The sequence below is a fragment of the Oncorhynchus kisutch genome, linkage group LG10, assembly GCF_002021735.2.
Source record: "Oncorhynchus kisutch isolate 150728-3 linkage group LG10, Okis_V2, whole genome shotgun sequence".
Lineage (NCBI taxonomy): Eukaryota > Metazoa > Chordata > Actinopteri > Salmoniformes > Salmonidae > Oncorhynchus > Oncorhynchus kisutch.
In genome coordinates, this window is record NC_034183.2 from 23,144,669 (window position 1) to 23,158,471 (window position 13,803).

General features: G+C 40.1%; 1 protein-coding gene across 6 annotated transcripts in view; it reads right to left on the reverse strand.

The window, feature by feature from the left end:
- LOC109897937 (leucine-rich repeat-containing protein 7-like) overlaps nucleotides 1-13,803 on the reverse strand; it is a 129,338-nt gene that overhangs the window by 71,238 nt on the left and 44,297 nt on the right. For all 6 annotated transcript variants that reach the window (XM_031833339.1, XM_031833338.1, XM_031833343.1 and 3 more), the window contains exons 2-4: nucleotides 5,491-5,693; nucleotides 2,065-2,182; nucleotides 1,791-1,869 (exon numbers count right to left, since the gene is read on the reverse strand). In XM_031833339.1, coding sequence (XP_031689199.1) covers nucleotides 1,791-1,869; nucleotides 2,065-2,182; nucleotides 5,491-5,693 — 400 coding nt within the window. The remainder of the gene's footprint in view (nucleotides 1-1,790; nucleotides 1,870-2,064; nucleotides 2,183-5,490; nucleotides 5,694-13,803) is intronic.

Sequence of the window (13,803 nt, forward strand, 5' to 3'; positions counted from 1 at the left end):
GGGCTAAACATCAGTGCCATAGGTACTAACTTGCACAAAGCTGTGAACGATCTGAGAGACAAGGCAAGAAGGGCCTTCTATGCCATCAAAAGGAACATAAAAAACATAAAAACATTGCCCTTTATGGTTTTCACAAAATGGGACAAACACCAAATTGAGACTGCATGCAGAATTCAGAAAAAATATCCTTAGTGTACAACGTAAAACAACAAATAATGCATGCAGAGCATAATTAAGCCCATACCCACTAATGATCAAAATCCAGAAAAGATATGTTAAATTCTACAACCACCTAAAAGGAAGCGATTCCCAAACCTTCCATAACAAAGCCATCACCTACAGAGATATGTATTTTGAGAAGAGTCCCCTAAGCAAGATGTTCCTGGGGCTCTGTTCACAAACACAAACAGACCCCACAGAGGACAAGGACAGCAACGCAATTAGACTAAACTAAATCATGAGAAAATAAAAAAGATAATTACTTGACACGTTGAATTAACAAAAAAAACGGAGCAAACTACAATGCTAATTGGCCCTAAAAAGAGAGCACACAGTGGCAGAGTACATGATCACTGTGACTGACCCAAAATGAAGGAAAGCTTTGACTATGTAAAGACTCAGTGAGCATAGCCTTGCTATTGAGAAAGGTCGCAGTATGCAGACCTGGCTCTCAAGAGAAGACAGGCTATGTTCACACTGCCCACAAAATGAGGTGGAAACTGAGATGCACTTCCTAACCTCCTGCCAAATGTATGACCATATTAAAGACACATATTTCCCTTAAATTACACAGACCCACAAAGATTTTGAAAACAAATCCAAACTGATAAACTCCCATATCTATTTGGTGAAATACCACGGTGTGCAATCACAGCAGCAAGATTTGTGACCTGTTGCCACAAGAAAAGGGCAACCAGTGAAGAACAAACACCATTGTAAATACAACCCATATTCATGTTTATTTATTTCCCCTTTTGTACTTTAACTATTTGCGCATTGTTACAACACTGTATATAGATATAATGACAATTGAAATGTCTCTATTATTTTGGAAATAATGAGTGTAATATTTACTGTTCACTTTTTATTGTTTATTTCACTTTTGTTTATCCATTTCACTTGCTTTGGCAATATAAAGATATGTTTCCCATGCAAATAAAGCCCCTTGAATTGAATTGAAAGAGAGAGGCAGGTAGAAAGAGAATCTACGAGAACCCATTTGTTTGTCAACCTATGATTTCCCACCAACAAATGCTAAATGTATGACGTATTGCTCAGGGGTAACTCCCTTATGGTTTTCCAATGTATTTTAGCATGAGGCACATTATGTCAAGACCTCGCAGAGAGACCTGCATTACCCTCTGTATGGACAGGAAACTACTCAATATTTAACAAATGGCATACAGTATTTACACAATGCAGGACAGAAATGTCTTACCTAAACAGTGATGGAATTGTTTCAAATAATTTAAATTCAGACAAAAGCCTCAGATACACAAATACAACAGTCTCGCATGTAGTTATTTTCCTCATTCTGTTTATCAGTTCATTTCAAAGTTGCCATGAGGTGACTAAAATATATATATATAAAAAAATGTATTTCTACAGCCAATTTGACTGAAAGCATTTTCATATGAAAATTCATGGTTGTTTTTTTATTGAGGTAATCGGTGATTGTTGCTTGACACAAAGCAACAGACACAGCTGTTGGCAATGATAATACAGCATTACCATTGTCCCTATAGACTACAGCCATCCCACCACAATGATACACTTCTTTCTTCACTTACTTGGCAATAGGATTTACACTGGCCTCCACAACAGATAGGCATTTACAGCATTTAATGTTGTCTGGGAACTCTTGAATACCTAAAGAAGGAATGGAATGGAAACATGTTTGTCATTCATAACAAATGAACACACATTTTTAATACTCATGCCTCATCATATTGTACATCATGCTAATATTTAGAGTGACAGTATCAGTAGAGAGTCGACAATTTAGAATATATCAGAGTAGAAACTAGCAGAGATTACTGTGGACATCACATCTCACTCGCTTACCGTTTTTACTGATGTCCAACTCCCTCAGGTTTACAAGGCTGGCTATGGTGGTTGGCAGGTTTGACAGGTCATTGTCAGGTATGCTCAGTTTACGGAGAGCCTGACAGTTAAATAGTTGCTATGGAGAGAGAGGGGCAGAACAGAAACAAGTTATACTGGTGTTATATCAATCTCTTAGCCTGCAGTGTTGAAAAGGTGTAGACTTTGTGAGATTTCATGCACTGTTTCAATAAGGCCAGTCTCTAATGATCCTGCTGTGCTGTTGTTAAATGTGAAACATGAGAGAAACGCTGAGGCAACGTCTTTTTCAATGTTCTGACACGTTTCCCCTTCACTGTAAGAGCAGCAACTCTCAGTTGAGTAACCTTGTAGGACAACATTAGTAGTTCACAGCTCTATATGAAGGGAGGGAGAGCCACATCAGTCCTCAGAGAGAGTGAGTGAGTGAGTGAGTGAGTGAGTGAGTGAGTGAGTGAGTGAGTGAGTGAGTGAGTGAGTGAGTGAGAGAGAGAGAGAGAGAAAGAAAGAGAGAGAGAAAGAGAGAGAGAAAGAGAGAAAGAGAGAGAGAGAGAGAGAGAGAGAGAGAGAGAGAGAGAGAGAATAACGGAGGAAGAGAAAGCAGAGGGAGGGAGGTTGAAAAAAGTGCTATGCAGAGTTAGTGTGCATGAGCATCATGCCATATGCAGTATGTTTGAGATAACAGGTTAATAATTACCATTCTAACTGTGTAACATGAATAATGAAGATCAATATTTATATACATAAATGTACAGAATTTGTTTTAACAAAGCCAGCCAATACAGTATCAACAAGCGCTTCCTCCCATCTCTGTAGTCCATTCCTTTCTCCATGTAAAATATAGATTAGAGCAGTTGATTCCTTTCTAAATGTAGAGCAGAGCCTAGAGAGGGACAAGTTCTACGGGTCTACATCCCAAATGGAACCTTATTCCCTATACAGTCCACTACCTTTGACCAGAGCCCATAGGGAAGAGGATGCCATTTGAGACAGCCAGGGAGACATTACAGTCCAGTAAGGACATTACTGTAACATGCCCATTATGAGAGGCCATTACTCTTTAAGAGCTATAATAGCCAGAGGGGGGAGTATCTACATCAATGGAGACTGGAGAGGATCAGGACAGCCAGCGTTGTCCAGTCTTGCCCAAGGCATCACTTACATAAAAGACCACACACTTTGGATCTATCAATGCCTGGTTCTTATGCAACCGTGTGAGGCACCACACTGGCTCTGAACTCTCTTCACAAAGACCCTGAACAAACCTCACTGAGATCCATAACTTAACGTATCTAATTGGGAGTTGGTTGATGAACACAATACACTGTCAAATGTATTAAACAAATAATAATTCATTAATTCCACAGAACCTCTGAAGGATATCACTGTACACATTCAGACAATTAATTGTTGAAATTCATGAATGTTGTATTGCACTTCATTGAATGGTAAAATTGTATTGACTGCTGTGATGTATTCATCCAGGAGTTTCCATTTCAAACGAAGACACTATTGTCATAACATCTAGACTGTAATAGATCTCCTTTGAAAGTATTAATGAAACATACATTCACTGAATGTATTGTTTTCTATTCAGTGTGAAGGTTAGATAAAAGTCAGCAAAGTCCTTCAGGCACAGAGCACACGCCACATCGCTCTATGAGAAACTGAAGAGTTTACTTCCAAAACGCTACAGTATATCCACACATTTTTCCCGCTTGTACTTTTTTGTCTGAATTTGCTTCATGTATGTGCAAAATATTACTGTTCTCAGATTTGTTACTCATATATTTGAACTGTGTATAAAATGTTCTTTTTTTCCTCAAACTCTATATCTCCATTGTTTAGCAGGAATTAACTTTGTATACTTGTCTGTGATATGTGGATGGCTCACATAGCTATCTTAAGATGAATGCACTTACTGTAACTCACTCTGGATAAGATTACTAAAAATGACTTAAATGTCAAATGTACACTACCGTTCAAAAGTTTGGGGTCACTTAGAAATGTCCATGTTTTTTAAAGAAAAGCACATGTCCATTAAAATAAATACAGTGTAGACAATGTTGTAAATGACTATTGCAGCTGGAAACTGCAGATTTTTTATCGAATATCTATATACAGTACAGAGGCCCATTATCAGCAACCATCACTCCTGTATTCCAATGGCAAGTTGTGTTAGCTAATCCAAGTTTATCATTTAAGGCTAAATGATCATTAGAAAACCATTTTGCAATCATGTTAGCACTATTGAAAACTGTTGTTCTGATTAAAGAAGCAATACAATTGGCCTTCTTTAGACCAGTTGAGTATCTGGAGCATCAGCATTTGTGGGTTCGATTACAGGCTCAAAATAGCCAGAAACAAAGAACTTTCTTCTGAAACTCATCAGTCTATTCTTGTTCTGAGAAATGAAGGATATTTCATGCGAGAAATTGCCAAGAAACTGAACATCTAGTACAACGCTGTGTACTACTCCCTTCACAGACAGAGCAAACTGGCTCCAACCAGAATAGAAAGAGGAGTGGGAGGCCCCGGTGCACAACTGAGCAAGAGGACAAGTACATTAGAGTGTCTAGTTTGAGAAACAGATGCCTCAACTGGCAGCTTCATTAAATAGTACCCACAAAACACCAATCTCAACTTCAACAGTGAAGAGGTGACTCCAGGATGCTGGCCTAAGGTCACAAATGTATCATTTGTACAGTTCTTTATTATAATAAATGTAGTTATTTGCTACATTTGACCGTGTAAATCCTAGCAGTACTACTTATTTCTCTGAGAGTGAGTCAAACATATAGCTTTTTTTTTTAAACATGATTACTTGTCTCGCTGAAATGAAACCATCAAGTGAAAGATTTCAAACAACTACATGTCTGTCATTGAAGTGAAGAAAAAACACACTTTCATAAATTCTTCAAAAAAATAAAAGTAAATTGTACACCTTTTCTGAAAATATAGTGTATTGGAAAGAAACTCTTAAACTGCTCTCTCATTGACTGGGAGCTGTCCATGGTGCTTATTCATAACCAACCCCCTTCTCTCCTGACCACATAGCTTCTTTCTCCCCCTCTCCCTCTCTGAATGTTTTTCTCTGCTTTATTAACAGCTCATTTACCGACAGGAAGGACATTACGCCACTCTTTGGTCTGTGGGGGTTTGGTTGGCTTGGCAACGCATTTAGACAATCAACACTGAGCGCCAAATGAAGAGAGAGAGTGCATAGAGCTGAGATAATGTTGACATCGATCATTATGCCATGCTGTGTAATGTTGGGAAATGGTCTGAACTATTACTTTACAGAGTGCCTTTTATACACTTCACCCATTTCATCCCACAGCCCCAGCCTCAGCCCCAGCCCTCAGGACCCAGTCCCAGCTCTCAGACCCAAGCCTCATCAGAACCCACCTTGGGCAGCTCCTCAATCTGGTTGGCATCCAGGTAGAGCTCCTCCAGTGTGCGCTCGAAGCTGAAGATCTCCTTGGGCACCTGCTGCAGACTGCAGTGGGAGTAGTCCAGCACTGAGATGACCTCTTCCTCACCCCGGAAGCACCGGCACGGCACCAGGCGCCCAATGATCTTCCTCTTAGTCGTCATCTCCAGACACTGCACTGTAGTGGGGGAGGGGGAGGGGAGACAAAGGAGAGAGAGATAAGTGAGACAACATAAACTAGCTGAGCGTTCCTCTGACCCACTCTGCTTTAAATAATCTCACCATTGCCTGGCCCTTGTATCGCCAGCCTCCTGAGGTCAGGACAGCACCGCAGAAGACGAAATGGAATTAGCCGCAGCCATGCTAAACCACACTTGTCAAACTGGCTCTTAATTGTCTCCGATAAAGTTAAGTGCAATTAGCCAACCTAAGTCAAAGCCCACATTCACACTGTTACACAGCACAGTAATACCAGCCTACCTCACTGCCAGTCCCACACACTCCTAATTCACCAATGTGAGGTATAGAGTAATTTCACACATATAAAAATGTCATATTCTGCTCGACAACAACTCCTATAGCTATATTTCTTGGGCAAATGAGATTTACTGGGGAACGTCAATGGTAGATATCAGGGCTCATAACATAGTCTCTAACTAATAAATATTGATAGACTACCTGCACATCCCCACTGGGCCAACTAACACTGTGAGGAACATGTTTCTGTGAAGACAATTTACACTAAATAATTAGCTGCTCTGCCGTCTGCTCTCAAAATGATTTAAGAGAATGAGTTTGAATGTGAGTATGCATGTCCTATTTCCATGTAAGGACGAGGTACGATCTGAGTTGTATCTGAGTTTATAGTGTCTGCAAGGCCATATTCCTCTCTCTTGGAGGTTGTATAAGATTGGGTCTTGTAAAAATAAGTAAATCATTCCCCCAAGATAATGAAAGTTCTGATTAAGTCGTGGTAAAAATGTGAATGTACCCTTGTGATAATAAAACGTATTTCTATCATACTCAACCCTGTGAAGCTCATTCAATGCAGCCATTGTTCAGCCTCTGCTGATAACTTAGGCCCACAGTAGACACAAACGCAGGGAAATCAAATTAACAAGACACTTGTTCATTCTTTTACTTTTTCCGGTTTTATTCATTGTAAATACCACATTAAATACCATAAAAATACCAAGACACAGCAATTATCTTGTAAAGCTGGTATTGCCCCAAAACATTGGGATGCTCTTTGTAACTACAAGTAGTCTGTGAATTACCCTGTCCCTGTACAAATCAAGTGTTTACTGTAACTGGGCCCTGACTGTAAACATTACAAAGTTGTGTATTTTGTCAGCAGGGTAGGTTGAGACCAGGGGCAGCTGGGTGATGATTCATAGCCTCCACCAGCCAGCAGCAACTCCACAGCCAACAGGCTGGGGCCCACCACTCATCTTTGTTTTCCACCCAAACACACAACAAAAACAGACATGGCACAGGCAGAACAACATTCTCCATCTAATAGTCTTTGTATTGTTCTGTAGTCCCATTGTAAAGGAGACAAACAACCTTGTTTCAATCGGAGTGCCTTGTAAAGATCCTCTCTTCCAGATGCAGTAGGGCAGAGCAGAGAGATGAATGACATTTCAGCTTGGGAGACATAAATCCTGTATGGAGCTGGGCTCTCAGGAGTACATATCAGCGAAGGTCACAGTGAAATCCCTCCATCATCTCCCCACTCCTACTTCCAGCAGCAACTACCAGTTCCCTCTCCTGTCCTCTGCTCTTCTCAACAACACAGCATCAGGGGTCACACCCACAGAGAGGTCAGAGAGGTGTCAGCAGCCAATCAAGATGCAGGGAAGAGACTGTCTGAGCAGCAAATCTATTAAGCCAGTGATATAGCACAAAATACACTTAGAAATACACAGCAGCTTCATGGGTCTCCTAATCAGAGCCTTTGAGTGAGATCCCTGCTCTGATGACTATGGCTGTATAGCTTACAGACAGAGGGGCTCTCATAGAAGTATAATAGTGACTATATAGGGCCTCATCACACAGATCAGACCTGCAGGACTCTAGGCTCAGCTGCCTGTGTACGTGACAATTCCCAATGGGGCGAGAGAATCTGAAGTCAAATGTCTACTGATGATCTGGTGCTTCTGTCCCCAACCAACGAAGGCCTACAGCAGCACCTAGATCTTCTGCAAAGACGGTCAGACCTGGGCCCTGACTGTAAACCTCAGTAAGACAAAAATAATGGTGTTACAAAAAAAGATCCAGTTGCCAGAAATACCAGAAATACAAAATTCCATCTAGACACCGTTTCCCTAGAGCACACAAAAATGATACATACCTCAGGCAAATGTCAGCGCCACAGGTAAGTTCCACAAAGCTGTGAACGATCTGAGAGACAAGGCAAGAAGGTCCTTCTACGGTATTAAAAGGAACATAACATTTGACATACCAATTAGGATCTGGCTAAAAATACTTGAATCAGTTATAGAACCCATTGCCCTTTATGGTTGTGAGGTCTGGTGTCCTCTTCGTGTACAACGTAAAACACCAAATAATGCATGCAGAGCAGAATTAGGCCAAAACCAGATAATTATCAAAATCCAGAAAAGAGACGTTAAATTCTACAACCACCTAAAAGGAAGCGATTCGCAAACCTTCCATAACAAAGCCATCACCTACACCGAGAGAACCTGGAGAAGAGTCCTCTAAGCAAGCTGGTCCTGGGGCTCTGTTCACAAACAGACCTCATAGAGCCCCAGGACAGCAACACAATTAGACCCAACCAAATCATGAGAAAACAAAAAGATAATTACTTGACACATTGGAAAGAATTAACAGAAAAACAGAGCAAACTAGAATGCTATTTGGCACTAAACAGAGAGTACACAGTGGCAGAATACCTGACCACTGTGACGGACCCAAAATTAAGGAAAGTTTTGACAATGTACCGACTCAGTGAGCATAGGCTTGCTATTGAGAGCGGCCGCCATAGGCAGACCTGGCTCTCAAAAGAAGACAGGCTATGCGCACACTGCCCAGAAAACCTCCTGCCAAATGTATGACCATATTAGAGACACATATTTCCCTCAGATTACACAGACACACAAAGAATTTGAAAACCAGTGAAGAACAAACACCATTGTAAATACAACCTATATTTATGTTGATTTTTTGCGCGTTGTTAAAACACTGTATAAAACCACAATATGACATTTGAAATGCCCCTATTCCTTTTGAACCTTTGTGAGCTTGATGTTTACGGTTAATTTTATGTTGTTTATTTCACTTTTGTTTATTATCTATTTCACTTGCTTTGGCAATGGAAACATGTTTCCCATGCCAATAAATCCCTTTGAATTGAATTTAGAGAGAGGGGGGCTGAAGACAGGCAGCCATATATCACAAACCCCCGAGGTGCCTTATTGCTATTATAAACTGGTTACCAACATAATTAGAGGAGTACAAATAAATGTTTTGTCATACCCATGGTATACCACGGCTCTCAGACAAACAGCATTCAGGGCTCGAACCACCCAATTTATAATTGAAAATGTATCACTTGTTGAATTGTATGCAGCTGATTAAGCTTCTATTAAGAATATCATTTTGTACAAAGTACAATGTGTATTATTCTATTCTACCCAGTCTTGCCAAGTGTCAAAGAGAAAAAGAAGAAGTGATCAATAAAAGCATTAAAGTATCTTGTGTTAATACAAGTGATTTCTGCTCAGGGTGCTATGGAAACCACATGACAGAGGACCAGATTCTGCAAAGGTGAGGATTGAGGACACCTGCTCAGCTCCATCTCCATCTCTCTCTCAGCTCTATGGGAACATCTCTGCTGGTTAGATTTAGTTTGCTTGGCAAGTAATTCCAAATGTCTCTAAAGTGAGGCCTAACTCTAGAGTATAATACACTAAATAACTAAAGGCATGTGGACACCTGCTCGTCAAACATCTCATTCCAAAATCATTGGCATTAATATGGAGTCAGTTCTCCCTTTGCTGCTATAACAGCCTCCACTCTTCTGGGAAGGTTTTCCACTAGATGTTAGAACATTGCTGCAGGGACTTGCTTCCATTCAGTCACAAGTGCATTAGCGAGGTCAGGCACTGATTAGGCCTGGCTCTCAGTCGGCGTTCCCCATACATTCCAAAGGTGTTCGATGGGGTTGAAGTCAGGGCTCTGTGCAAGCCAGTCAAGTTCTTCCATACTGATCATCAAACCATTTCTGTATGGACCTTGCTTTGTGCTGGGGGGCATTGTTGTCCTGAAAGAGGAAAAGCCATTCCCAAAACTGTTGTCACAAAGTTGGAAGCATAGAATCGTCTAGAATGTCATTATATGCTGTAGCGCTAAGATTTCCCTTCACTAGGCCTAGTCCTACCATGAATACAGCCCCAGACCATTATTCCTCCTCCACCAACTATACAGGTGGCACTGTGCAATGGGGGAGGTAGCGTTCTCCTGACAATCATTCATCGGCCTTGTGCTGAAGTTGCTTCCAGAAGCAGTTTGGGACTTGGTAGTGAGTGCTGCAACCAAGGACAGACAATTTTTACGCACTACATGCTTCAGCACTCGGCGGTCCCGCTCTGTGAGGCCTACCACTTCACAGCTCAGATTTGACGAACTGACTTGTTGGAATGGTGGCATCCTATGACGGTGTCATGTTGAAAGTCAGTGAGCTCTTTAGTAAGGGCATTCTACTGCCAATGTTAGCCTATGGAGATTGCATGGCTGTGTACTTGATTTTATACACCTGTCAGCAACTTGTGTGGCTGAAATAGCCAAATCCACTAATTTGAAGGGGTGTCCCAATACCTTTGTATATATAATGTATCTAGAGTCGATTGATCTACCATCGTTTTGCCCCTGAACAAGGCAGTTAACCCAGTGTTCCTAGGCCGTCAATGAAAATAAGAATTTGTTCTTAACTGACAGGCCTAGTTAAATATATGTATAAATAAATAAATAAAATAAAAATTGGATGTGTCACAATCCACCGCAATCGCCAATGTAGCACTTCTGCACCTGCGGTGAAAGGTGGAAGACCTAGAGCGGTGTTTGTCAGACAATGAGACATACAGAAAATCGGTCTTCTCACGAAACGCCTGTAGCATCTGAACGGTTGTAAACCAACAAAATATAGTAAACGATGGTGGTCTCTGTTTTGCTCTATGACCCCCACAAGTGTCACAGGACTCGTCTGATAGTAACCGTTAACAGTTAAACAATTGAGGTATGAAGGTAGTTGTGTGCCTACCCAGAAAAAGGGATTACATGTGCAAATATATATATTTCCTAAGCTTTCTTATATTTCCTAGATATAGGCCAAACACTTCAAAACCTTGTATATTATGATTAATTTTTGGACTGTACTGTCATTGATGACTGTTATTCAATGCGTTTCTCTGGGCTATAGTAGTAAAGACGAAATTCAATATCTTATTCAATATTTTGAATATACATTACCAGTCAAAGGTTTGGACATGTGACAGGTTAAAGGAAATATTCATAGCCTGTTATACATTAAAAAGTATAAGTAAGTTCATAGTATGTGAGGATCTTAAAACATCTAAGGTTAAAAAGATCATGCATTCAGTATTAGTTGATAGAGATTGATAACATTCATATAATTGTGTTAAAGTTCAAATCCGTCAAGCGTACAAAGGGTACGAATTGTGAGAGTAATGTGTAAACAATATATTGATTACTTTATTTTGTGGTGCCTAAAAGTGTTAATCCGTGATCTACGAAATGCTCTTAATCTATGAGCCTGAGATCGATTGCTCTGGTCTCCACCCATATTCCTGTGGAAATCGTGGTCTTTTCTCATTGCACTTAAAGTTGAATTGAGAAAACACTGTATGTATCACTCTCGTGATTATTTCTCCCCTGTTTTCAGGTATGTTATTGATGATAAAAAAATAGTAATTTAAATAACTCGCTAACATGTCAAGAGTGTTTAAGGTGTATCTTAGTAACATCTTGAGGAAGTTAGAGTTAAGTTTGCAGAGAGTAATATGAGCCCTGCTCGGTTGTAGCGAAGAATAGCATCGTACTGAGCGTAGCTGCCATTTTATGTTGATTGTGAATGAACATGTGCGTTGTTAATAAGATATTTTGCTGTGTTATTTGTCTAATGGTTTTTCTGTAGTTTTGTAATGTGTTACTTTTGTAAAATGATTGCACTAAAAGTTGAATTGAGAAAACAACACCGTATCACTCTCGTGATTATTTCTCCCCTGTTTTCAGGGGCGTAACAGACACACCTACTCATTCAAGGGTTTTCTTTCTTTTTACTATTTTCTACATTGTAGAATAATAGTGAAGGCATCAAAACTATGAAAAAAAACACAAATGGACTCATGGAGTAACTCCAAAAAAGTTAAACAAATCCAAATAAATGTTCTATTTGAGATTCTTCAAAGTAATCACCCTTTGTCTTGACAACAGATTTTGCACATTCTCTCAACCGGTTTCATGAGGTAGTCACCTGGAAAACATTTAAATTAACAGGTGTGCCTTGTTAAAAGGTAATTTGTGGAATTTCTTACCTTGTTAATGTGTTTTAGCCAATAAGCTGTGTTGTGACAAGGTAGGGGTGGTATACAGAAGATAGCTCTATTCGGTAAAAGACCAAGTCCACAATATGACAAGAACAGCTCAAATACGCAAAGAGAAACAACAGTTCATTACTTTAACCTCTACAGGATCATGGGTCCCCTGCTGGACGGTTGAGCTAACGTAGGCTAATGCGATTAGCATGAGGTTGTAAGTAACAAGAACATTCCCCAGGACACAGACATATCTGATATTGGAATAAACTTAAACTCTTCTTAATCGAACTGCACTATCCGATTTACAGTAGCTATTATAGTGAAATAATACCATGCAATTGGTTGAGGAGAGTGCACAGTCATGAACTTGAAAAGTTATTAATAAACCAAATAGGCACATTTGGGCAGTCTTGATAAAACATTCTGAACAGAAATGCAATGGTTCATTGGATCAGTCTAAAACTTTGCACACACAGTTGAAGTCAGAAGAATACATACACCTTAGCCAAATACATTTAAACTCAGTTTTTCACAATTCCTGACTTTTAATCCTAGCAAAGATTATGTCTTAGGCCAGTCAGGGATCACCACTTTATTTTAAGAATGTGAAATGGCAGAATAATAGTAGCGAGAATTATTTATTTCAGCTTTTATTTCTTTCATCACATTCCCAGTAGGTCAGAAGTTTACATACACTCAATTACTATTTGGTAGTGTGTTGTTGTTATGTGTTAATAACATTTAGACTACATTACCCAGCAGGCTATGCGGATGGTTAAAGAATGCCTTGCATGGCTAAACATGGAGTTTTCTAGCTGAAGTATATGTTCATTAAAAGAAGTTAAACCTATGCCCCAGTTTGTCATTATTTAAGGAACAAACATAACATGGTGTCAGATTGGTAGTCACTATGATAAGACAGAGAAATGAAAGGAGTAACTCTGCAAATTTCCGCGACGAAAATTGAACATTCTACCACAAGTCAAGTGACGTGAGTAGTCGAAGATGCTAGCTTGCAAGAGCGAGGACAACGAGCCGCAGCAGCGAGTGACAGCAGCGAGAGCGAGGCTACATTGGAATCTGTTGACGAGCAAGTTGATGAGCAACATACTGAAGTAAGAGAAATTGACACTGTTCCTGTTCTCCGTCATGGATAGGCTTAGTCCTCCTACTCCTATGCAGTTAACAGGCAATTTAGCTGACAATTGGAAACGTTTCAAGCAGAGATTCAATATCTACCTAGCAGCCAGTGGTGCAGGGGGAGATGATGACAAATTGAAAGCTTCCATTTTCTGCATGTTATTGGAGAGGATGCATTGGACATTTACAATAGCTTTCAGCAAGACGAGGCAAACTTCACATTGACTGTGCTATTGGCTAAATTTGAGGAGTACTTTGTACCAAGCCAGAACGTCACGTTTGAGAGATACACGTTTTTCTCTCATGATCAGAAACAGGGAGTCAGTTTTGACCAGTATATGGCTGAGCTGAACACACTGAGCAAAACGTGTAAATTTGAACATCTGAAAGACTCACTAGTGAAAGACAGGATAGTCTGTGGCATACTTGATAATGGACTCAAGGAGAGATTGCTGCGTGAGCAAGATTTAACTTTGGATAAAGCAGTGAATGTGTCGAGCAGCTGAAACCACCAGAGCACAAGCTAAAGAGCTGCGCAGGGATGAGACGTCAGTGCATGCAATAAAAAGA